This window comes from Mauremys reevesii, linkage group 22, assembly GCF_016161935.1.
Source record: "Mauremys reevesii isolate NIE-2019 linkage group 22, ASM1616193v1, whole genome shotgun sequence".
Lineage (NCBI taxonomy): Eukaryota > Metazoa > Chordata > Testudines > Geoemydidae > Mauremys > Mauremys reevesii.
The window spans coordinates 2,661,221-2,685,642 of NC_052644.1; the positions used below are offsets into that span (position 1 = coordinate 2,661,221).

Consider the following 24,422-nt stretch of genomic DNA (forward strand, 5'->3'; position numbering starts at 1 on the left):
AGGGCAGGCTCAGAGACATAGAATCATAGAACAGAATCATAGAATCTCAGGGTTGGAAGAGACCTCAGGAGGTCACCTAGTCCAACTCCCTGCTCAAAGCAGGACCAACCCCAACTAGGTATGAATGCCGCCTGGCTGTCCAAGCCTGAATGGGTCATTAACAAAAGGACAGGCTTGGCTGACCCCATATCAATGGAGAATCTTCTCAGGCAAACCCAATCACAGGACGGTGATGCTAGCAACCCGCAGCACAGGGGGAGATGCATTTTCCCACCTCTCAGCAGGGCAGCTAGGCAACATCCCCCAGCTGGAGAACAAAGGACTTGAGAGGCAGGAGGATAAGAGCAGCTGCTGGAAGGAGTCAGGGCTTTCCCCAGGAAACCGATGGAGAGAGAACAGCACTTGAACATGGAGTCAGTTCTCTGGCTGCCCTACGGACTTCCTGGGCTGTTCTGACCAAGCCGTTTGAGTGTCACTGCAAATGCTGGGTGAGGTGCGTTCATCTCTGCGGAGTGGGCGAAGCTCTGCCAGGAGATTTTCTCAGCTGGACTTGCAGGGCAGAGCGCACGGGATGAAGTAGGGGGACCGGCGCCCCCGAGGTTCGGTCAAGGAGGCGGTGAGGCCGCGTGGCTCCCCCAGTGGAGTGGGACCCCCTGGGGGACTGGCACACCGAAGGGGTTCCTCCTAGAGATGGAGGCCTAGCACTGATCCGGTGGATCCCTGACACTTGCTCTCCAGCCTCCAGCACATACCCTGGGGTCCCCTTTCACACTGGGCCCTCAACCCATCTAGAACCTTCCCGCAACCCACTGGTGGATCAGGAAACACTGACCCAGCCAGAAGGTGCCAATGGCAGCAGAGGAGAAAAGGCCAGGGTGCATGTCTTCTTGTTTCTCACCTTGGAACTCTGGTCATGTCTACACTACTGCTTAGGTCGCTCAGGGGTGTGAAAAAAACACCCCCCGAGAGCGTCCGGCTGACATAGCTAGCACCGCTCGTGGGGGTGGGTTTATGATGTCCATGGGAGAGCTCTCTCCCGTTGGCACTGAGCGGCTACACGAGCGGTCTGACGGCGGCTCGGCTGCAGCGGTACAGTTGTGTGTAAGCTCACTAGTGCTGACGTGGCGTAAGGGTGTGTCTACACCGCAGTCGGGGTGCGTGACCATAGCTGGCGCAGCACATTCCAGCTAGCTTTAATCTAGCTAGCACAGGGACCAATAGCAGGGAAGCTGTGGCAGGATGAGCATCAGCACCGGCTACCGCCTAAGTAAATACCCAGACTTCCAACCAGGCTTGGTAGAGAAGCAATGGTGCCTAGTGGTTAGAGCCCTAAACTGGCACTTAGCCAACCTGGAGTCTATTCCTGGCTCTGCTCATGGCCGGCTGGGTGACTTTGGGCAAGTCACGTTCCCTTGTCTGTGCCTCAGTTTCCCATCTCTAAAATGGGGATAAAGCGCTTTGAGAGCTACAGATAAAAAGCACCATGAAAGAGTTTGGTGTTGTTATTCTAACTCATGTTAAAACTACTCTGTCTTCTCTAGGGTTTTACCTCGTATTCAGTAACACGAGTTAAGAACACTGCTTTTTTTCTAGCAAAGACAATCCCTTTACCACAATTTACCTTCTCTCCTAGGGAAGATTGTAAACCGGTCTCAGTTTCCTTCATGTAGCCGTTAATATTCATAACAAATCTGTAAACAGTGAAGAAAACCTGATTTATAAAGAATACCTTTGCCCGGATTCATTTAAAAAATTGTCGTACGGGCCAGGGGCGTTTCCCACAATGCTTCTGTGCTTGAATGGAGTCATATCTTGAGGTGCAGGGCTAGCCCACAGCTGGGAAGATCCCAACTGCTTCCCATGGACCATCTGTCTTAATATCACCAGCTGTTTGGAGATTTCCACAGGCCAAACATTTGCTCCGCAGCAGGGCTAAGAGCTGACCCTCTCCTGGCCAGCTGCCGTATGAGGGGTCTGAGCTGTATTCTCTCTCTAAACGCAGGGCACCACCTATTCCTCAACGGGCCCAGTCCAGGGAGGTTCTGAGTACCCCCAAAGCGGAACTGAGAACCACCAACCGTCTTTAAAGTCAAGTGTGGTACAAATGTCCAGGGAGCATGGACAGATGGATAGACAGACAGACAGACACAGACAGAAAGCCATGTATGGGGATGGATAGATAGATAGAATAATTGTATCATTTATCTATCCCCTTATAGAGCTAGATCCATCTAGCCCCATACATTATCTATCTATCTATCGCCACACCCCCCCTCTATCTATCTATCCATCCATCCATCCATCCTAGGACCAACACGGCTCACACACCACTGCAAATATCTATTTAGCTGTCACACAGATGCCCGGGGTGGGGTGGGGTGGATGGACGGATGGATCTCCTCAGGTCTGTATTCCATCTGTACAGCGCTACACACACTGATGACGTGCCATCAATGATTACATCAGAGTCATCCCAGAAGGTCGAAGGGCAGAAGCCCAATTTTCCCTCTCTGCAGGTCCCCTTTAGGGAGGAGGGCAGCTGCCATCTCCCTCCATTTCAGCAGCTCTCCAACCCCTTGCAGGTTACTGAGGCAGCCCTGTGGGTCCTGGCCCGTCCCTGCCACAAGTGGAACAAAGGGCACCCGGGCAGCACCAGCCCGCCTCACCTCTTGTTGTCCACTTCAAGGCCCAGGCCATTGCTCTTTACCACGACCTCTGTCACCACACTCCTCTTCGTCATTGGCATGGGCGTGTACCAGCACATCCGGCAAACCTCTTCGCTGGCACAAGGCCCTGTCGGTGCCCGAGAGACAAAGAGATACCCCCACGAGGCTTGGACACTCTCACATGAGCGGGGCAGGGCTGGTTCTCAGTCACCCCACTCCTGCGCTTGGGACAGGGACGGGGCAAAGGCGGCTTTAAACCCTTTGGGCGACCCATAGTCTGGGGCTGCGCAAAGCCCGGCCCAGCCTCTGGTGTAAGTTAGAGCAGCCTTGGGGAAAGGCTTGATCTGCCCCCTACACCCAGGTCGGACGGTTGCTCTCTGCCTCCCCATCCATCTGTCTTGCTCTCATGGCTGCAGCAGCTCCTCACTTCCTCCAACAAACAAGGAAGAAGCCAGGGACCAAAGGAAAACGCCTAACTCCTTTCTCTCTGGGTGGATTCCCAGCAAGGTTACGGACTCGGCTCTGGCGCCTGGCACAAAGCCTGATGAGCCATTTAAGTCCCATTTAAACCCTCAAAAGGAACCTTAAGCAGTGCCTGATCCTTGGCCAATCTCTCAGCCCCTGGAGGGGGTGGGGGGCACGGGGTGGTAATTTCACCTCCCAGAGCAAAGTTAACTCAGGTAACAAGCCTGCCAGGCCGTAATACCAGCAATCACCTGCAGAGGGAACCCCTGTTATTTGCACTGAAATGGAAGAGAAGCAGAGTACCCTGGAGCCGGTAAGGGGCGCCTTTCATCTCAATCTGCAGCTCCTCGGGTTTCTGACGCTCTGTATTGACAGGCGCTTCAAACGTTACGGTCACAATGGGCCTCAGCCCCGTCAGGTGAGCATTGCGAATGACCTTCCCTGCATCCTGGAGAGAAGGAAGAGAGGAGAGAGAGGAGCTACCGTGCTGAGGGACTGAGCTCCCCGCCCGAGCACTGAGCCAGCGCAGCTGTCGTCGGCTTGGAGGATCACATGCAATCGCTGCTTGAAGCCCTCTGGTGCAGTTCTTGGGGGGCGCTAGCCTGGGATGCTGGAGCCATGGGGTCAATTCCCTGCTCTGCCACTGCCTTGCTATGTGGCACCAGGCAAGTTGCTGCTCTGTGCCTCAGTTTCCCCTCACATGAGATGAGGATCGAGACACTTACCCTTGTTGGTAAAGTGCCCTGAGACTGATGGAGGGGAGGAAGGAGGGCCAAGTGGTATGGGCAAAGACCTTAGCTAGGACTTGGGAGACATGAGTTCTGGTCCTGGCTCTGCCACAGACTCTTTATGTAACCTTGGGCAAGTCCCTTAGCTGCTCTGTGCCTCAATTTCCCCATCTGTACAATGGGGAAAATAGCCCTTCGCTGCCTCATAGGGGTGTTGTGGGGATGAACACATTAAAGATTATGAGATGCTCAGATACTACAGTGATAGGCACCATATACATACCTGAGGCCAGGCCATGCGGGTGGGAAGAGGGGTGATCCCTGACTGACAGAGTTGGGCCAGCAGAAGTCCCTAGCGTAGACACTACTCTGCCAACAAAACCATTCCCTTCCCACTACAGCCTGCTTCCCTTGCCGGCGGTGGTGGGTTTACTGTAACAAAACACAGCTCTGCCAGTATAGCTGCATCCACACTACAAGCGCCTTGTTGGTGTTGTGGACCTGTATTCCTATACTGTGGTGCAGGGGTAGGCAACCGATGGCACGTGAGCTGAAGGCGACACGCGAGCTGATTTCCAGTGGCACTAACACTGCTCGGGTCCTGGCCACTGGTCCGGGGGGGCTCTGCATTTTAATTTAATTTTAAATGAAGCTTCTTAAACATTTTAAAACTCTTATTTACTTTACATACAACAATGGTTTAGTTCTATATTATAGACTTATAGAAAGAGACCTAAAAACATTAAAATGTACGACTGGCCTGCGAAACCTTAAATCAGAGTGAATAAATGAAGACTCGGCACAGCACTTCTGAAAGGTTGCCGACCCCTGCGTGGTGCAAAGCACTTCTAGCATAGATCGGGCCTGAAACCGATACCTCCAAAGAACACCAGGTGGGGCTGTTTTTTCAGTCATTTCCGGATTCACGGTGTTTTGCGGCCATAGCAAATTCCAAGCCGCCGCAGTTGTGACAGTTAAAATGTTAGACTAGTGAGATTCCAGTCACATGGTTATCTGGAAGTGTCATGTAAATAAAATAACAAACCCTTCCAGTGTAAAGAATAACATGTACTATGAATTATACCACAAACGTTTCACGGTTATTACTAATTATACCAACTTTTAAAAACAGCAGTGGCATGTGAAGACCCTGGTGGCTGCACACTCCAATTGCAATGCAATCTCTTTACTGTACCTGAGTGATGCAGGTTAGACTGATTTTCAAGTAGTACGGGAAGCCCAGGTAGTGCTGTCAGAAAGGAGAAGCAGACGGTTCAGAAAAAAACTTTGAAACTTTGGGTCGACAGGTGCTAACCAGGACTTTTCCTCTAGTTCAAAGACAAATTGCAGGGCTGTTTAATGGTCAAGGTGAAATTGGCTGTTGGTTCTCTGTCCACTTCCCAGCATCCATACCACGCTGCCCAAGTCATCAGAAGAGCTGGGAATAGACTCTGCAAATCCTGACTCCCATTCCCCTGCCATGGACCACTCTCCTTCCCAGAGCTGCGAATACATCCTACTCCCCTGTTCCAACTAACAGACCACACTCTTCTCCAGTGGATCCCCGTCCACCATTCCAGTGGCAGAACAGGAAACAGAACCCAGGAGTCCCCCACTCTAAAAACAGGCTTGGCAGAATTCGATTTTGATTTTTTTATAATTTCGACGGATAATATCAATGTGGATTTTTAAGCATTTTAAAATTTTTATTGATTTAAATTTTCACAGCTGCGGGAAATTACGGGAGGTCAGCCAATGGGGTGGTCAGACAATAATTTCTTAATGACAGTAGATGTTGAGATTCAAAACACTGAAGCTTTCTAGCTGTTAAAACACAAACTGTCAACATCACATGTCCAAATATGCAAAGTGCGTAGCCTTACCCCAAACTCCAACAAGTTCTCAAGCAGCTTTTTTCTTACTTTGCTGATCTGTAAATTTTGATTATCAGTGGCTGTTTTTGTCAGTTTATGTGTATGATATTTACATTTATTGATATTTACCAACAGAAATCGAATCCTTCCAAGCCTATCTAATAACTCCACAGACCACACTGATCCTGCAGCTATTGTTAAGCATGAAGACTATTGGGGAAGCTTCTTCATGCTGCCACAGAAAAAATAAACTTTCAAAATCAATGACTTTTCGGGGGCTGTCACCGTTTTACAGCAGTGTAACTCCATTGACTTCAGTAGAGTTACTCCTGATTTACACCAAGGTAAGCGTGAAAAGAATCAGACTCCAGCTTTGTTCAAGTAGGTAAAATTTACTAGTGGGAAGGTTTAAACCATCTCAACCTTACACAGGCAAATTTGCCTGTACAGAAATGGAGTATTAAGCCCAATGGATCAGAGCTGATGTGAGAGCAGACTCAAGCCCTGTTCTATATCCCTCATCCCCCCGCCAAGCCTTCTGAAAAAGTCACACTCACCGAATTTTTATCATTCAGGTCTATGGCCGAGTCCGTCAGATTCTGGAACACAGACGCTACGCTAGTGACCGGGTGCTGCCTAAAAAACACAGCTTGGTCCCCACCTAGATTATCAAAATCGTTGAGCACAACTTTCCACTCGCAGTCCTTCAACAGCAGGCAAACCTGCATGTGCAGCAGCACCAGCAGGACAAAAAGACGCTGCATATTCGGCGTCTCTTGGTTTCTACACAGGGACCCTGAAGAATAAACGAAACATTGAAGCTTTCTGTCCACTTCATTGAGAATAATCATATTTAACCTTGATATAGTAAAACACTTGACTGATCTACCTATGAAACTGATATAAATACAGGGATTACTTCACACAGCACCAAAATGCAACCACCTCTGGAGTGGGACGTGGCAGCTCTTCTAGAAGGGAGCACTTTATCTACTAGTGAAAGGCAGTAGCTGTTTACATGGGTGCTCTCCCAGCAATGAAATGTAGCCAGCTCTGGGAGGGAGCATAGCAGCTGTTTTTACCAGCACACAGCAATAATACACAGCCGTTTGGGATGGGAAGTGAAGAAGAATGCCACTCTATCCAGCTGAAAGTGCATGAGGCTTTTTGGGAGGTAGTGTTTAAATACTGAATTGGAATGCAGACAGGGAAGAGTTTCAGAGTGAACTGGAGGTCACAGCTTGGAAGAGTCTTTAGGCACTTAACCTAAAAATACTTCTGTGCATCTGGGCCTGGATTTAGAATTAACTGCCTCCCACTCCCTAGGATCCCCAGAGGGATTTCAGTTTTGGGGCCAGACGCTCAACTGGTGTCAATCAGCACAGCTCTATTGACAGCAATGGACCTACGTCAATTGACACCAGCTGGGGTTTGTGTTAAAACCATGAACACCCAGTTCTAGCTGGGTTTTGTCCTGAAATCATTTGAATTTAAACTCCCCTGTGTCTCAGGGGCTGTGAACCTAAACTCATCAAAAGCCCATGTGACCCTAAACCAGCTCTAAACTGGAGTTCTACATAAATCTTGTGGCTCTTTTCTAGGGATCAGAAACAAACCTCATACTGTGGTATTGGAGGGTGTTAATACAGGAGATAACTAAGAAGCACAAGTGTGTGAAATCCACTAGGTATTGGAAGATAGGAAGTTTTATATGAAATCTTCCCTACGGGTATGTGCAGAGAGCAGCTAGAATCGGGTGGCTGATGTTATGGCAGGTATGGGACGCCACCTGGTGGAAAACCATAGCGGAAAGACCAAAAGGAGATTCCGAAAAGTGTAGTTACAATGACAGCCTCAATATCTCCCACCCAAAGGACCCAATACACCTTATAAACATTTAAGGAATGCAGCCTCAGAAAATAATTTGGCATAGCACAGGATTAAGAGGGCACGTGTTGTACAGGTTAGAGCCGGGGGTTGGAACTGGGACTCCTGGGTTTTCTTCCTGGCTGTGCCACGGACTCAGAGACCCAGAGAAGGCAAGTCACACACACACCCTGTGCCTCAGTTTCCCATTGTGCTAATTCTCACAATTTCATCATGAGTCTCATGATAATTTATTAAAGCCCCTGGTCCTGAAGAATGGACTTACAGGAGAATCTCCACTTTCATTTTTAAAAAACCCATTTTTAGCCTTCGCTTGTGGAGAACAGCTTGAAAGTGTGACCAGCGCACCTGCGATAGGCTCAAAAACTGCAGGAGCCCAGTAATTATCATTTCAAAAAAATTTCATGATGCTCTGAAGCTGGATTCATGGTTTGGGAATTACCCAACATGATTATACCCTGTGCCTCCCTATGATGTCACAGCCCCTCCCCTCATGACATCATATCCCCCCTCCTTTCCATGTCACATTCCCATATGACATCACATCCTCTTCCCTTCTGACACCAGCTCATCTCCCCCTCATGACATCACATCCGCTCCCCTTAGGATTTCCTGTTCCCCTCAGGGGATTATTCCCCCCTCTTTTCCCGCCCAATGATGTCACATCCGCTCCCCTCACGGTGGCACATCATCTATGTGACGTCGCGTATTTCATTTGCCTGACGTCACACACAGCCCAAAAATGTCACACACCCCAAGGCAAATTGCTTCCTGCTTTCACTCTGCGCGCGCGCGCGCCGCCCGACCCTTTTTGATGACGTCAGACGCCGTGCGGGTTAGATCAGGCCTCTTCGTTGTGCGTCACCGAGGCGCCCGGCCGCCCTGTTGGCTGCCGGCCGCGGTTGCCATGGGGGGCGGCGGCCGTAAAGCAGCGCGGCGCCGGCGGCCGTAAAGGGGGCGGTGCCGCGGCGCGGCTGCCGATTCATGGCAGCGATGGCGGCGGCCGGGCTGGTGGTGAACGGGGCGGACGCGGCCGCGGGGCTGAAGGCGGCGGCCGGGATGTACGAGCAGCTCAAGGGCGAGTGGAACCGCAAGAGCCCGAACCTCAGCAAGTGCGGCGAGGCGCTGGGCCGCCTCAAGGTGCGGGGGGGGCCGGGAGCGGGGAGCTGGAGCCGGGGGAGCTGGGGGCCATGGGAGGGAGGGAACTGGGGAGGAGGGGGAGCTGGGGGCCATGGGGGAGAGGCAGGATGGGGGGAGCTGGGGGTCAGGGGAGGGATGGAGGGCGGGGTATGGAGGGAACTGGGGGAGAGCTGGGCGGGAGGATGGGGAGGGAGATGGGGGTGGGGGGAAGCAGGAGAGAGGATGGGGGAGCTGCGTGGCGCGGGGGGAGCTGAGAGGGAGGAGGGGGTGGGGGGGAGCTGCGGGCGGGCGGGGGGGGGGGAAGAGGGAGGGAGGATGGGGACCTGGGGCCATGGGGGAGAGCTGGGGCCGGGGAGGATGGCGAGGGAAGAGCTGGGGGCCATGGAGGGGAGAGGCAGGATGGGGGAGAGGAGGGAAGATGGGAGGAGCTGGGGAGAGCTGGGCGGGAGGATGGGGGAGGGGAGATGGGGGTGCGGGGAAGCGGGAGAGAGGATGGGGAGCTGCGTGGCGCGGGGAGCTGAGAGGGAGGAGGGGGTTGGGGGAGCTGCGGGCGGGGAAGAGGAGGGAGGATGGGGACCTGGGAGAGCTGGGCGGAGGATGGGGAGGGGATGGGGGGGGGGGGGAGAGAGAGGATGGGGAGCGGGCGGGGGGGGGGGAGAGGAGGAGGGGAGGGGGGGGGGGGGGGGAAGAGGGAGGAGGATGGGGACCTGGGGGCCATGGGGGAGAGCTGGGGCCGGGGAGGATGGCGAGGGAAGAGCTGGGGCCATGGAGGGGAGAGGCAGGATGGGGAGAGGGAGGGAAGATGGGAGGAGCTGGGGGCCATGGGAGGGAACTGGGGAGAGCTGGGCGGGAGGATGGGGGTGGGGAAGTGGGGAGCTGCGTGGCAGGGGAGCTGAGAGGAGGATGGAGTGGGGGGGAGCTGGGGTGCAGGGATAGGGAGCCTGATTGGGCAAGGGGTTTTGGAGCTGGGGAGTGGGCTGGAATCCCCTGAATGGGGGGAGGAGGTGTCGGGTCTGGACTCCCCCCACCGGCTCATGGGGAGGTGCCGTTCCTCTGCCGAGGGGGAGGGTGGGGACTGTTCTGCCGCTGGAGGGGAGCCGGGGAACCCAGCAGCAGGGACAGGGGAGAGAAATTCTGGAATCTCCTAGTGGGGTGCAAGGGGGAGCCTGGAAGCCTTCAAGCTGGAGCGATTGGGATGCCTTAATGGGGAGCCCCCACCTCACTTTTCCCCATTGGGGGCCCTGTGGTCATGCTCTAGGAGCTGGTGTCTCTCCACCCCCTGGGTTTAGCTTTGCTCCTCTGTACCACCTTCGGCTTCACCCCTGTGATTTTGCCACTGCCCCAGTGGAGGGCAGGGTAGGAGGCTGGTGGGACTCCTGGTCGGTCCTTGGCAGGGTGCTTGCCCCTACAGAGTAGTGAGGCTGGATGGCAGGCAAGGGAGAATTGGGACTGCGGGTTAGTTGGGGAGAGGGAAAGGTCATTGGGGAGGCAGTAGGATAGAAGCCGTCTTGGGGGGTAGCATGTCTTGAACACATGGGGTCCAGGCAAGAATATTAATGTGGGCATCCACTGTGTTGTAAAATCCTCTGGCCCTGGTGTGGCTGCTGCTTCCGGGACAGAGTCTGGGTCCCAACAGAAGACCCTGTATATCCTGTGTTTCCGTAGGGTCCCTTGGACCGAACGATCCCAGAACACTGCGTGCAAAGTCCACTGAAATGCAGCCACCTCTGGGGTGGTAGCTGTTGAGCGACCCTATGACAGTGCAGCACGGTAGCTTAGGACATGGGAGGTGAAGAAGAATCCTGTATTGGACTGAGAGCGAGCAGAATTTAGGGAGGCCAAGATGGAACTTGGAATCTGAGCTGGAACTTGGCCCAGTTGATTCCTCCTTAAAATACGTCTGAGATATTTGGTGAATGATCCTCAAAGTGCCTTTTTTCCAAAGAGACTTGGCACCTTTGTCTCCACCTGAGCAGGCCAGAGCGTGGAGCTGTCGCCCTGTGTCAGAAATGGGGTGGGGGAGAGAATTGTGGGATCCTGCAGGAGGTGGGGTTGGTGAGTCAGAAGATGGTGTCTGCTTCCCACGGACCATTTGTGCCTTAATATTTACAAATCTCTGCACAAGTGCTGCTGTCGTGCCCGCTGAGTCACTAGTGAGCCCAGTGCACCAGCATCATGCTAAGGTAGGATTGAGGCGAACCCAAGGTTGGGGCCGCCTGTTAAAGATCCCAAGGGACTGTTTGTAAGAATTGGGGTGTTTCCCAGGTTGGAATTCAGACAGGATTACTGTAGTGCTGGTAAGTGACTGTAGCATTCCACCCCAGAAGTGGCTGACGTGAAGGAACCCCTGGTATTGCTGTAAGCATTTGAGGCTTAGGTTTATTCCGCAGAACTGAGCGCTTTGAAGAGGCCAGCTTTAAACAGAAAGCTGTTCTGCACCTCCGCTGTAGCAAGGCTGGTTGAACATAGTGCTGCTGAAAGGGGCGAGTTGAGCGATACCAAGGACGGGTACAGCCAGCGTAAGCATCCCTGCTGTCCACCCCCTCCGCCAAGAGGGGCCCAACCTGGCAACTCCATTGCCGAAGACTCTGGTGTACTCAGCCTTAGCCTGCCAACTAGTTGTGTGGAGGGAGTCTCACCTGAGGTGCAAGGAACTGGAGTGATCCCCATCGCAGGAGAACGCGTTCCGGCCCCCACAGCCCTTGGTGGAATGCTAAGCCTTGGTTGTCCTAGCGTCCGGTGTCGTGTAACGTGTCTCTGCTTTTCTGTTCCAGCTAGCCCTGCTGGAGCTCAACTTCCTGCCTACTACAGGCACGAAACTGACGAAGCAGCAGCTTATATTAGCCAGTGAGTATCATCTCTGCATTCCCTAGAAGGAGCTGGTCCCGTCGTGTCTCTCCAACCCTTCTCTGCCCCCCTTCCCCCGCCCCCCCGGCCCCAATAGCAGGCTGTGCGAGCTTAGCTGCAGTTTGTCTCTGTGTTGCATGGCAAATGGCCAGAATGCACTGGGTCTAATATCAGCCTCCTGACTGATCCTTCTAGTGAAAGGGCAGACTCCCCTGATGAAGGGGGCTGGCTGCAGTGCTATATGTGGTGATGGTGGTTTCCTTCCTGACCATGGGCCCCTGGCGAATGAGATTTGTTCAGCCCTGGTGTCGCTGCAGTGCTGTGAATAGAAAAGGGAGCCTTTTGAGATCTTGGTCAGGCGAGAAGCCCCACTGCCTGCTCTCCACCAGTCAAGCTCTCTTATTCTGCCTTTCCGTCTCTCTCTGTGCCAGGGGATATTCTCGAAATCGGAGCCCAGTGGAGCATCCTGAAGAAAGACATCCCATCATTCGAGAGATACATGGCTCAGCTGAAATGCTACTACTTTGACTACAAGTGAGTGTCGGACCCCTAGCGTCTTGTAGGGTAACCACTGACCCCTGTGGGGTGGGAAGCGTTCCCATCATACGACACCCGGTTGTACTGACCTCCTTAGACTGTCCTTGCTGGTAGTGTGAATGCGCATGGTTTGGTTCAGCTAGTCTGGTATATTGGATGCCAGGGGCTCCTTTGGTCCTAAATCCTGTCTCCTGCCATGCTGGATTGGATCCTGGTGGCGGCTCTGGTCCAATCTCCTGCTGCAGTGATTGGCTCAGATCAGTGGGCCCTCTAGTCAGGGAGCCCGTCTCTGATAGCAGCCCAGGAGGGGTGCCCCAAACGAACCCATTGCACGGGCACAACACAACTAGCAGCACCATGCTGTTCCCTGGGAGCGATCCTTTCCCAGTCCCGGGGTAATCAGGCCCCGGTAAGTCTCCCAGATATCTTAGTCCTCTTTTCATAATGAATGTTCTAAATGGGTGCAAAAAAGCCGAACAGAAAAACTGAATTAGACCAAACCAAAAGCTTCCTGCTGTCGCTCAAGGACTGTGTTGACATAATGCCTGTTGAGCAAGAAAACATGGGCCCGGAATTAATAAAACCAAAATTGGTGTGTTGGAAACTAGTCCTAATTGGTGGCCAAATTAACGAGGGGATGGGCTATTCCACCCGTCATTCTCTTTTTTGGTCCTTAAAGAAAGAGATGGGGGCGGGGGAGAAAAAGGGGGGAATAAGCAAAAACAGACAGAGGCTATTGGAGCAAGCTTCATCATAGCTGGTACCCCTGGGCTCCTCCATCCTGCTCCTGAGAGATGGCCGGGCCAGGGAGAGGGGCCAGATAATATCACCAACTCTACCAGCTGCTGGAGCCCAACCGCTGCCTGGGGTAAAACAGGATCGGACTTTAGCAGCAGCAGCGGTGGCGACTCCAGCACATCTCAGCGAACATCTTTGCTTTTCCCAGAAAGGACCGTTACCACCTTTGATAGCGTTAAAAAACCCGGCTGAGCGCCTCATTCCTTCTAAAAACTCTCCGGCTAGAGGCAAAGGGACCAGGGGATGCTGCTAGAATGGAAAGCCTTATTGAAAGCTTTACATTTCCAAGGCTTTCACGGTTTTTCCTTTTATCTGTACCAAAAGGTTAACAGGCTGCTTAATGGTGTGTGCGCCAGGGTACTAAGCAGGCTGGGCTCTTGGGATCCCTACCCCGGATCCTTGTTTAATGTGAGACAGTGACTGGGTTCTGTTAACCTCTTTGGGCCTCTATTGAAATTCCTACACCGCTGTTCCTTGTAGGGATGAGTTGCCGGAGTCCGCTTACAAGCATCAGCTGCTAGGACTGAACCTGCTCTTCCTGCTGTCCCAGAACCGCGTGGCTGAGTTCCACACCGAGCTAGAGCGACTCCCAGCGAAGGACATCCAGACCAACGTGTACATCAAACACCCCGTCTCGCTAGAGCAGGTAGCTCCCGCCGCGGCCTGCTCATCCTGCCGCTGGCCCTGCCGCTGCAGCGTTGGTGGCCTAACCCCTTTCTGCCCGTGGCTTAGGGTTACCGTTGTTTGTTGGCCTTTCCAGCCTACGGTCGGCTGGCATCAGGGCGTGGCTGTGTCCCTGCATGGATGGGAGCCATCCAGCCAAGCCTGAGGGGTACTAACACAAGTAGCAGCTGCCTGGCAGCAGTGAGCCAACACCCCAGCCTAGTGCTAGGGGACACGGTGCTGCTACAGCTGCCAGCTTTTTGGATGAGCTGTAAAACAGGCCCTGACCGCTTACGAAAGATTCCCAGCATGCTCTTGGGTAGAACTGGAGCATTGCCCCTCAAAATATAGTGCCATCCTGCTTCCCTCGCTGTTTCACCGAGTCCTAGCTTCTGGGCCAGTGTTGTTGTGCGCCGTTAAACAGCAGTCATGCTGCAGCCTAGAGGTGGTCGCATCTTAGCGGTGGGTGGAGGCACGTGCGTGCATGGCATAACTCCAGTGGGGAGTAAGGTTAAAATGGGCCTGGCTCCAGGAGTGACTAATCCAACCCCCGAGACAAACACCTTGAATCTCTGCTTCTCTCCCGGGCTAGTACTTGATGGAAGGCAGCTACAACAAAGTGTTCCTGGCCAAAGGCAATATCCCTGCTGAGAGTTACACTTTCTTCATCGACATCTTATTGGACACCATTCGGTGAGTCTTCCGTTTCCTATTGCTGCTTCGATCCACCCTCAGTGTGGGCTGTTAAAGAGAAGCCATTAAAGGGAACCCAGAGCATGCAGGAAAGCACCTAATAAGATGAAGAGCAGCTAACGAGCTAGGGCATCGGCGTCTTGCCATCATGAATCAGTCCAGAGGAATTTATTTTCCCATTGGAACGTGTTGGGGAAATTGGAATTTTTCCAGGTGGTTGCAAGGTGCACGCTGCTATGAAAGTGGCTTCTCTTCCATTAGGTGTATTATGGTAGCACCGAGGTGCCCGAGTCATGGATCGCTGTGCTAGGAGCTGTACAAATACAACAAAGCCCCTGGTCCTAAAAAGCATACAATCTAGCTGCTGTGAAGCAAACTCACGTAGGAAATAGCATGTAATACTTCCTGTAACCTCCTAGAACTTTCCAAATCACCATCCCCTCCTGCCCAGCACATGCCCACAGCTCAGAAAGGGCTAACCTCAGGGAGCCCAAGCATGGAACGATCTAGGATCTGAGAAAGTTAGGAGCGGCTGGAATGCGAGGGTGGAGGGAGATCCTTTCGACTGGAAAGTACATTAACATAACTGTGTGAATCCTGCCACAGCCGTATGGCAAAGATTCTCCTAAGTGCCCACTGATTCTGGGTGACCCACCTGAGCCCCCTTTTCAAAGGGCCCTTTAAAGTATCTGTCCATATCTGTGGTGTTTTTCTGGTCCCTTTTACCATAGTGTCTGAGCACCTCACAGGCTGTAATGGATTAATCCTCACATCCCCCCTTTTGGCAGGGCTGTTACCCCAGTGTTACAAATGGAGAAACTAAGGCACTGAGTGATTGAGTTCACGCAGCAAGTCTGTGGCTTGTGTTTCAGCCAGACACTAGGTCAGGAAGGGATTTTTTTCCCCCTTCTCTGGTGTGGGGTGTGGGTTCCTGGCCTGGTTTATCTGGGTTTATCTCAGTCACTTCGCTGCCGTTTCAGGGGCCTTTGGCACTGATGCCCTCCTCTGGTACGCAATAGTTTAGTCTTCTATGGGCTGAGATACTTTGGTCTCATTTTGGTGTGTGCTGCTGGGTGGGGCTGATGGCCTGTGCTAGACAGGTCAGACCAGCTGATCTAGTGGTCCCGCCTGCCCTTAAACCCTATGACTGACTCAGAGGAATTGAACACCAGTTTCCTGAGTCCCAGGCTAATCCCCTAACCACTGGGCCATCCTTTCTTGTCTCAAGTTGGGCTCTCCAAATCATCCCGTGTGTGTGAGCCTCTTGGCCTAGCCGCCTGCCTCCCCACCTGTAGAAATCCAGAAAGCCCACTGAGTTCTGTTGCTGCTGTATGTCTTGTGCTGTTTTCGAAGGCAGAGATCTAACCACCTTGTTTCCCTCTGGTGTCAGGGATGAAATCGCTGGCTGCATTGAGAAGGCTTATGAGAAAATCCTCTTCAACGAAGCCACCAGGGTTCTGTTCTTCAACACCCCCAAGAAAATGACAGAATACGCCAAGAAGGTGTGTGAGCCGCTGTCGCTGAAGAGAACCCCCGTCAGCTGACCTGCGGCCGTGTGGGCAGCAGAGTCCGACCTGCTGGCTTCGTTGACAAGTCCATTTCTGCTACTCTTTATTCTCGCTAGTCCTCTAAAGCTGCCACAGCTCTGGCAGGCTGAGCCAGATTTGAGCCTGACTCGTACATCGGCAGGATGGTTAGCCAGTAGAGCTGGTGGGAATACAGGGCTGTTTGTTTTTCCCCACAAAACACTTGGGCCAAAACCTTCTATTCAAAACCAGTGCCGCAGTGCCTCATGGGAGTTGTAGTTCACATGTCTTTTGCTCCTGGCCTCCTCTGTGGGCCAGGCTTTCTGGTTGGACTACATCTCCCATGATGCACCACTATCTCACCTCTTGGTAAGGAGTGGTGAATTGCCAAGTACCTTGGCTGTGGTGCATCATGGGAGATGTAGTCCAGCCAGACTACTGAGCCATGAGCAGTTCCCCCTGTGATCCCTGATGCTGACACAGAAGCCAGGATGGTGGTTCTTAAGATCTGAAATCCCCAGGGCGTAACCTATCTGGAAGGGTTGAACTGGCTGGGATTCTGGCCTGCACCTCCAGGAAGGTGGAAGGGTTTCAAGCCACCCTCTAAAGAGGAAATAATGCACCGCAGCGAAAGCCTTGAAACCCATAAATCATGAGAGGGCTTGAAACTCTTAAAATTCTAATAAAATGTTCTTTTTCCCTTTATTTTAGCGCGGTTGGGTTCTGGGTCCACACAACTACTACAGCTTCAGCAGCCAGCAGCAGAAACCCGAAGACACCACCATCCCGTCGACAGAGTTAGCTAAACAAGTCATTGAATACGCCAGGCAGCTAGAAATGATCGTCTAGCTGAGCTCCGCCAGGACTCTTTCCCCACCCCCGCCCTGGTCCCCTTGTTGTTTTAGTGTCTTACTCCTGTTCCCAGCAACCTGTCCATTTTTAAAACTATTTAAAAGGTTTCTCCGGGACAGCACAGTTACAAATCGTGAGCAGCCAGGCTGCCTCGTTCCCTTATGCAGACGTCTGTCCCGTGAGCAGGGAGGGCCCTAAGGGGTCACATTGCTGTGGGCTTCTCTCGTTCCTCAGCGTGGGTGGAGGGCAAGACCCTTTTTAAAACCCTTCTAAACCCAAACTCTTCTCCATGTGGTGGACCCACTTTCCAGCCCACAACCATTAATGCCCGTGTTCTGGATGCTGTGATACGGGTGATGGTCTCTATTCTACCTGCCTCCGTCGAGCAGGGTGGAAGGGGCACGTCAGATTCTAGTCAACAAATGGTTAAGCAGCCCCTGAGAGCCATCATTAAAGTGTTTTGCTTCGTGTTCCCTGCTCCAGTTGAGTCATTTAACGGGACTGTGTCAGTTTAAATAAAACGATCGTTTCTTGTACAGATGCATTTCTTCGGTTGTGGTAGCACGGAACCCCCTGAGCTTAACACTCCATAACGATAAGGTTGAAGAGAGTCGGGCACCCAGTTGACATGACTGGGAAGCAGACATCTAACACTTTAGTGGCTGTGAAAGGTCAGCCTGGAAATCTCTGCTGCTCCCTGTTTGATCTTGTTTCTCTGGGCAATGAAATGCGACTCTAGAGGAAGGATGGTCTGGGGGTTAAGGTGTTTGGCTGGGATGTGGAAGACCCAGGTTCGTTCCCTGCTGTGCCACAGAATCCCTCTGTGACCTTGGCCACTTCACCTAAATATAGCTTTTGAGGGGCTGGGCCTCAATGCTCCCTTTAAAAGGGAGATCACAGCGCTGCCCTGCCTCAGGGGTGGTGCGGGGCTCCGGGACTACGGTGACAGGGACCATGTAAGTACCAGAGACAGCTAGGCCCTTTCTCGGCGTTCTCCAAGGCTGCAGGATTTGGCTACAGCAAGCACGGGGGCATGTTTCTAGCCAGACAGATTGGTGGAGTGTTTTTGTGGGACTTAAAAATAAAATAAATATTGGAAATATGTATGTTTGTAAAATCTTCTAGAGTTAAAACCTAACCCCCAAGCAGTCCTGGCTGGCTTCCTTCACAGTGTGGCAATCTGGCTCTGCCCAAACCATTCCCATCGGGAATGCCAGACCGTAGCTTGCCCCCTCCGAGTTAAAACACTCGAGTTTCAGCTAGTGCCCCTTTGCTGGGCCAGTTTCCTAGAGCTGGTGCCTTTCTCTGTTTGTCACATGACTAGACAGAAGGGAGGGGGTTTGTGACCAGGCCACAGGCCTCTGTCTTCCCTTGGAATTCAGTATCAAATACAAGCGCCAGGGGCAGTTGTCTTAATTGTTCTGAGGGAGGGTGCTAATACCCTGGCAGGGGAAAGCTGCATGCATCAGATTACAGCCTTGGTTCGTGTAGGAGCTGCAGAGCTCCTAGGGGGAGGCTGTACGTGGCTACATCCACCCGGCATACACGGGAGTGAAGGCCAGACAGCACAGGAGCCATCCCCAGGTGCGCACCTTCCCCAGGCGAGAGCTGGTTACTCCACGACTGAATTTCACCTTGAGTCTGAAGATGATTGTGAGCTGGTGTCATCATTAACAGAAGGGGAACAAACCAGCCATCCTCCTGCTCCTTATGAGGGCAGTTTCGAAGGACCTTTCGTTTATTAGCTACCTGTCTCTAAAGCACCTTTGCACGGGCACCTCTGTCACTCAGGTACTGCTGTCTGTGGTGCAAGGGAGCAAACACAAATTGCAGCTGTTAAAAGTCAGGCGTCCTGCTGAGGCAGAAACCTCACTGAAGGGAGCAATGCAAATGTTTAACTAAACTTTGGAACTCACCCCTGTGTGGAAGCAGCGAGGCCCAGAGCTTAGCAGGATTTTCACAGCATGGACCCAGCAAAGCGGGTGTGAAATGCTCCGTGGTCAGAAGTCACACTTTTTGCATGGGTGTCAGTGACTGCACCAGAGAACTGCTTCCCACTCCCCTGAAGCTGTTGCACGATGCTGCAAAGAAAAAATTCAAATTTCCCTCCCCTCCCCCCCCCATTTCAGTGACATTTAAAACTGAAAATGTGAATCCTAAGGAGGTAAGTTCATCTGGGAGAGGGCGTTGCTCCTTGGTCTGTTTGTACTAGCACGGCTGGGTCCTAGCGGTCGTAGCTAGCAGGTGGGGGACTGAGCCTAGCTCTTATCTAGCACTTCTCAGCAGTAGCTCTCAAAGCGCTTTTCAGACTTTAATGTATTTATTCAAGCCTTGCAGCGGGGGAGAAATCTGGTATAACTATCGGAGGGGTAGCGGGGCACAGTGCCCCTGGCAACTGGGCCGTTATTCTGGAATAAAGTCACTTAGCCTGGAGTAACTACTCTACTTTTATTCTGGAGCAGCGCCCACACCGTAGAGTGAATAGCAATAGCAGCAGAACTATTTTTCTATATTTGTGCTGGGAAATCTCTCCGGGTGGACATGTGCTTTGAAAATGCAGGCCCTTTTCAAGATCTTAACCCAAAATGCAACATGAGGCCTGATTGTTTAATATGGAGGTTTGCCCTGGGCCGTTGCGTTTTCCCTCTTTGCCGCTGGGGCGAGCTGCAGCTCTGTGTTGCTGCTTCCTATGGGGAGAACAGCTGGGACTCCTGCCTAGGCCATGCAGGAACTTGTGCTGGGCTGAGAGGTAGTTTTAGCAGGTGGGGGACAGCAAGACTGGAGATTGCCCTTGCCTAGAGCTGGGCGCAGCTGGGCAAGCTTCTGGCTGGTTCTGCGAGTGCTCCTCACTCCCAACACACAGCCCCAGCTACGCCAGTCCTGGGCCCCAAAATGTCCCCGTTGCACCCAGGGGCGGCTCTAGGAATTTTGGACCTCCTGCAGACGTGCGGAGCATCCGCAGGCACGCCTGCGGGAGGTCCACGACAGGCAGAGCACCTGGTTGCACCATTCCTGCCTGGTCGGTTCTGCCAATGCACCTTCAATTCCCATTCCAACACCTCCCACTGGGGGGTCCCACGCTTTGTGGTGTCTGTCAGCCAAGCGCATTGCATGCACCTGGGGATCCTCCCAACCCTTCATTCCCTCCACAAGCCCCCTGCGTACCACCCTCCATTCCCCCTCTATTGCAAGGACTGCCTGCACCGCCCATGTCCCCAGGGACTGTGTGCGCCCCCATCTTCCCCTGGCACGGGCTGTATCCCCCATGTCCTCTCCTGCTGCCCCCCAGGGCCTCTGTGTCCTTCCCTTCCCCTTCCTCGTTCTCCCCTCACCAGGGTTTCTGTGTCATCATCCTCCCCGACATGGCATCATAAGGGGTGAGAATTGCCAGGGGGCTGTTTCCACCCACTTTAAGACCCCTTTATATGGCCAGGAGTGGCCCAGCGGGGCCACTGTAGCTGAGGATCAGGCCGGCTGCCTCTGGGCTAGGAAAGTCACGTGAGGGGGGAATTCACCCAAGATCCGTCCAGCCTGCTGCTGCTGCTGCTGCTCCCATGCAGATGGGCGCGTGAATGAAGCCAATCCACAGAGCTGGCCCAATGCGGTTTATTGGCGGGAAAACTGGGGGATTCTCAGTCGTCGTCTCCTGTCTGCTGCTCGTATGAATCCAGGAAGAACCTGGTGCCGGCAACCAGCGATCCAGCCAGGATGGCAGTGGAGACCCAGGGCGGCTCAGCCAGGTGGTTGGCGGAGGGATTCAGCCTGCATTGAAGGGTTAAATGAGAGAACAGGCAGGGGCAGTAGTTTGGGTAGGGCGGGAACTCAGTCATCGCTGATCTGTCCCCAGGCACGCACCCCCCCAACCCCCAGTTCCACCACCTCTGGCGCTTTTTCCATTCGGGGCAATGTCGGCAAACACACATTTTTGCCAGTGGGAGCTGCCTCTCCAGTAGGATGGTTTGCCGGTCGAGCTCTATCAGCAAAGCTTTCCTGGTGCAGGCCTGGTCCCGCTCCCCATCAAGCCAGGGTGGTATCGCCAGGATCAGAGTGCTAGAGACAGGCCAGACAAGATTTCTGCTCCCCAGCTATCAGGGGAGCTGCTTGGCCAGCTAGGCCATTGTACAGCAGGCCAGGCTGCTTCTCTGCGAGCGTGTGGCTTGAAGGGATTGCTAACGGGCTAGTGAGCCTTAGAATGTAAGACCGGCCATACTGGGGCAGACCAATGGTCCAGCTAGCCCCGCATCCTGTCTCTGACAGCGGCCAGGGCCAGAACTTCATGGGACTGGCTCCCTGACCATCCTCCTGTTCAAGTCCAGCCAAGCTCCATGGTGGCTGAAAACCAGAGCTATCTCCGTGTGTGAAATTGTTTACCTGGGATTTTCAACCATGACCCCCCTGGGTTGGATCTGAACGGGCGACCTAGGGGTTATGGGTTCCCCAGTCTCCAAGGCCCAGATCCTCAGGTATTTAGGCGCCTACCTCCCATTGGCTTTGAGGACGTGGGCCCGGGTCACTGGCTCTCCTCCTTATGGAGGCAGGGCTGGGAGCAGCCGGCTCCGAGCGCTGGTGGTGTCTGGGATCCAGACCCCACGCCCACTCACCACGCAGAGATGTTCCTGGGCAGCTTCCTCTGATCCTGGTGCTTGCAGTAGCACTTCCTGGGGCACGAATCCATGATCTGGAACGGCGGCCAGTGGCGAGCGGACGCCTGGGGCTTGTCGTGCGAGCCATCTGGACCCTGCTCTGAGGCCGCGTCCTGGCAGGGCTCAACTGGGGCAACCTGTGGCTCCGGGGTTTCCCGCCCCTGCCTCTGCGATTTGATCTTCTGCGCTTTGGCCTTCGGCTGTCCGTGGGCCTTGAGCTTCTCCTGCGGCTTCTGGACGGGGGGCTGCCACATGGACCGGGGCTGCAGCGTAGTCATGGCCTGTTTCCTTGCCTTCGGCCTGACATGGCCTGGCGCCCCTTTGGAGGCGCTGCTCTGCTCCAGTGCTGCCTGGCGCTGAGCTCCCACGGGGCAGGAGGGGCGGGGAGCCGCCGGGCACGTCCGCACCGGAGGGGCAGGGGTGGGAGGAATGGCCTCCTGCCCAGGCAGGGCCGTGAGTTGGTCCTCTCCTTTGCCAGGCTGGACTGTACTGGCAGCTACAGCCCCTCCTGAAGGCAAGGCGGGCGAGTCTGGTGTGGGTAGACCAGGAGCCCTCGCTGGTGGATTTGCCTCTGGGGACGGTGTCTCTGGCTTCCGCTGCTGGGTCGCTCCAGCTTGTATTAGCTGCTCCGGCTCCGCCACGAAGGCAGGGCTAAGTTGAGGGGATTCTCTGGGAGGTTCTCCGTTGGGACCCACGTCCTTCCTAGTGTCGTCAGCCAGCCAGGCCCTGACGGGCTGCGGGTGGCCCTCGTCCTGCCTCAGCTCATCAAGCTTGGGGCCGTTGCCCAAGAACGACGCCAGCCGAGATACGTCTGATCCGAACCTGGGGCTGTTTCTGCCCTGGCCTTTGCGCCGCTGCGGGTACGGGGTGGGCACTCTGGGCTTCTGACCCTCCAGGCTCCTGAAGTTGAAGGAGGTGAGGTCATCCAGGATCTTGACCAGATGCAGCTGCTGCTTGGCCTGGCTCTGGGGCTGGGTGGTGGATGAGGCCTGCTCCTTAGTGCCCATTTTGTGGAACTGCTCCAAAAAGGCCTGGGTCAAGGAGCAGAGATCCTCCTGATCTCTCCTTTCCAGCCCCTTGACTGATGGCAGCTTCTCAGCCACCTTGGGCAACCCAGAGACACTGGACGGGGCCTTCTTCTGGGGACACTGCTTCAGGGCGTCGGCATAGGAGATGCCGGAGGAGATCAGGCCGGCCCGGTGCTTTATCGCCTTGACACTAGGCGGCCGCTGCCCAGGCTGGATGGTGACCTTGTACAGGAAGCTCAGGCCATGTTCCAGCAGGGCCTGCACCCCCTCTGCGTTCACTCCATCCTCCTCACTCCCTGGGGGCTCCTTCGCTCTGCTGCCCTGGGTCTTGGCCTGGCCGGTGGGTGATTGGCAGGGACTGGCAGGTGCCTTTGAGTCACCGTGGCTGCCAGGTGAGCCTTCCTCATGAGGCGGGGGCTGTTTCTTCCCTCCTGACCCAGCCGGGGGCTTTGGGGGAGCTGTCCTGGTCGGGTTCCTTTCTGCTGCATCTTTAGGCCCGCCCTGGTCACTGGGGTTTGGAGCATCCAAACGGGCGGGGTTGTCCAGGACTGAACTCTGTGTCTGTGTCTTGGTCAGGGCCGGCTGGCTGCAGCCGTCTGGTCCCGACGTGCCCTTGGGCATGCCGATCCCCTGTGCCCGCTCCAGCAGCACTGGGGCAGCGGCACTCTTGCCTGGAAGGTCGCCCTGGCCTCCTTGCTTCATGATGGAAACGGTCTCCCCTTTGCTCCTCCCCTTGGGCACTGGCTTTTTGGACCTCAGCAAGTCTTGCTCGGGGGGCAGGTTTTGAGACCTGGATGTTGCCTTCTGGCTCTTGGGTTCCCCTTGGTGGGTGCCTGGGATGCCCAGTGCCGGGCTCGGCTCTGTGGCCAAGCTGGCATCGCCACTTAGGCAGCTCAATCCGGCTTCCCCTGCCTTCCCTCGCCCCAATTCCTGAGCAGGGTCATTGTCTCCAAGGCCTGGTCCTCTGCGGAGGCTGCTGGAATTCTGAACCCCCACGGAAGGCAGCTTGAGCTTGGAGCAATTCTTGCAAATCTCTGAGGAAGCCGCCTGCTTTCCTCTTCTCGCCGGCTCTCTGTTGAGTGGCTGGGAAGGCTCTTTCGCTGCCAAGGTTTCGGGAGGAGGCGGGAGGGCTCCCGATTCGCTCCTGGCCCCGCTCGGCGTGCCAGCCAAGCACCCGTCGTCCGCTCCTGGCTTGCCTTCCTTGTCTTTGCCCTGCGCGGGGTCTACGTCTTGGGATGCTTCCGACTGCACGTTGCCCATTTTCAACGTTCATCCTGTGAGCGGGAGAAGAGAGAATGACAGCGCCGCCTAGCAGATGAAGACTCGGGAGGTGTGCAATTGAGTCTCACCTCTGCCACTGGCCTGTCAAATGACCTTGCCTAAGTACTGTAGCTTCTCCTCCCCAGGCTTCTGATTCCCCTCCCTGCCCTTGTCTAGTTAGATTATTAACTCCTGATCTAATGGGTCCCTTCTGGCCATAAGCTCTGTGAAGCTTGTGGGCAGAGACTGTCTCTTCCTAGCACAATTGGGCCCGGAGGGCTGGTTATTTATCTGTCTACCGAAGGTACTTATATGAGCCCTGTCCCACTGTATCTGAGCTCCTTTCCATCTGTAACGGATTTATCCTCACAACACCCCATTGTGCAGATGGGGAAACTGAGGCACGCCATGGCTAAAACCCAGATCCTCACAGGGATTTCAGTTCAGTAGGACTTAAGGCCCCATAATCTGTGGTAGAGCAGAGACTCAAACTCAGGTCTCCCAAGTCCCAGGCTCTTGCCCTAATGCTTGGGCAACCCTTCTTCTCTTGGGCGGAGCGGATACGCCCTTCTGGAATATACACAAGAATGACAATGCAAGTAGAAAACCGTTCCAGCTGAGCACCTCAAACAGAAAGAAGGGGCACATTTTTAACAGGAAAGGCAATTAGCCAGTGGAACAACCTACCAAGCGTCAAGGCGGATTCTCCATCCCTGGCCATTTTGAAATCAAGACTGGCTGTTTTTCTACAGGATCAGCTCTAGTTCAAAGAGGAATTAATCCAGGGCAGTCCTATGCCCTGGGCTATGCAGGAG

At 54.2% G+C, this 24,422-nt stretch overlaps 3 protein-coding genes across 12 annotated transcripts in view; 1 reads left to right on the plus strand and 2 right to left on the minus strand.

Annotated features, from left to right (window-relative positions):
* Positions 1-8,491, minus strand: part of CATSPERG (cation channel sperm associated auxiliary subunit gamma) — a 46,309-nt gene extending 37,818 nt beyond the window's left edge. For 7 of the 10 annotated variants that reach the window (XR_005590624.1, XM_039510647.1, XM_039510646.1 and 4 more), the window contains exons 1-6: positions 8,374-8,491; positions 6,291-6,529; positions 5,055-5,108; positions 3,435-3,579; positions 2,667-2,793; positions 1,622-1,691 (exon numbers count right to left, since the gene is read on the minus strand). Coding sequence is in view for 9 of the 10 variants with exons in the window: in XM_039510647.1 (XP_039366581.1) it covers positions 1,622-1,691; positions 2,667-2,793; positions 3,435-3,579; positions 5,055-5,108; positions 6,291-6,497 (603 nt within the window). In the remaining variant the exon portion in view is untranslated. Of the gene's footprint in view, positions 1-1,621; positions 1,692-2,666; positions 2,794-3,382; positions 3,580-4,142; positions 4,315-5,054; positions 5,109-6,290; positions 6,530-6,622; positions 6,757-8,373 lie in introns of those variants that run through there. The other 3 variants (XM_039510643.1, XM_039510648.1, XM_039510649.1) reach the window with 3 other exon arrangements.
* Positions 8,492-8,513: 22 nt separating this feature from the next.
* Positions 8,514-17,212, plus strand: PSMD8 (proteasome 26S subunit, non-ATPase 8). Its single transcript, XM_039510651.1, has 7 exons — positions 8,514-8,760; positions 11,535-11,607; positions 12,039-12,141; positions 13,423-13,588; positions 14,198-14,298; positions 15,689-15,800; positions 16,536-17,212. Exons 1-7 carry the CDS (start codon positions 8,605-8,607, stop codon positions 16,671-16,673), a joined length of 849 nt encoding a protein of 282 aa, XP_039366585.1. The 5' UTR covers positions 8,514-8,604; the 3' UTR covers positions 16,674-17,212.
* Positions 17,213-20,264: 3,052 nt separating this feature from the next.
* On the minus strand, positions 20,265-24,422 carry GGN (gametogenetin). The gene is made up of 3 exons (XM_039510674.1): positions 24,295-24,422; positions 21,278-23,621; positions 20,265-20,438 (listed from the first exon to the last, which is right to left on the minus strand). Exons 2-3 carry the CDS (start codon positions 23,605-23,607, stop codon positions 20,309-20,311), a joined length of 2,460 nt encoding a protein of 819 aa, XP_039366608.1. The 5' UTR covers positions 23,608-23,621; positions 24,295-24,422; the 3' UTR covers positions 20,265-20,308.

Excerpts from the sequence above, each read along its gene's own strand:
- PSMD8 (XM_039510651.1), top strand. The coding sequence starts at position 8,605 with ATGGCAGCGATGGCGGCGGCCGGGCTGGTGGTGAACGGGGCGGACGCG. Across the intron at positions 8,761-11,534 it reads AGGCGCTGGGCCGCCTCAAG|CTAGCCCTGCTGGAGCTCAA; the intron begins GTGCGGGGGGGG and ends TTTCTGTTCCAG. Across the intron at positions 14,299-15,688 it reads ATCTTATTGGACACCATTCG|GGATGAAATCGCTGGCTGCA; the intron begins GTGAGTCTTCCG and ends CTCTGGTGTCAG.
- GGN (XM_039510674.1), bottom strand. The coding sequence starts at position 23,607 with ATGGGCAACGTGCAGTCGGAAGCATCCCAAGACGTAGACCCCGCGCAG. Across the intron at positions 20,439-21,277 it reads CCCAGGAACATCTCTGCGTG|GCTGAATCCCTCCGCCAACC; the intron begins GTGAGTGGGCGT and ends CCTTCAATGCAG.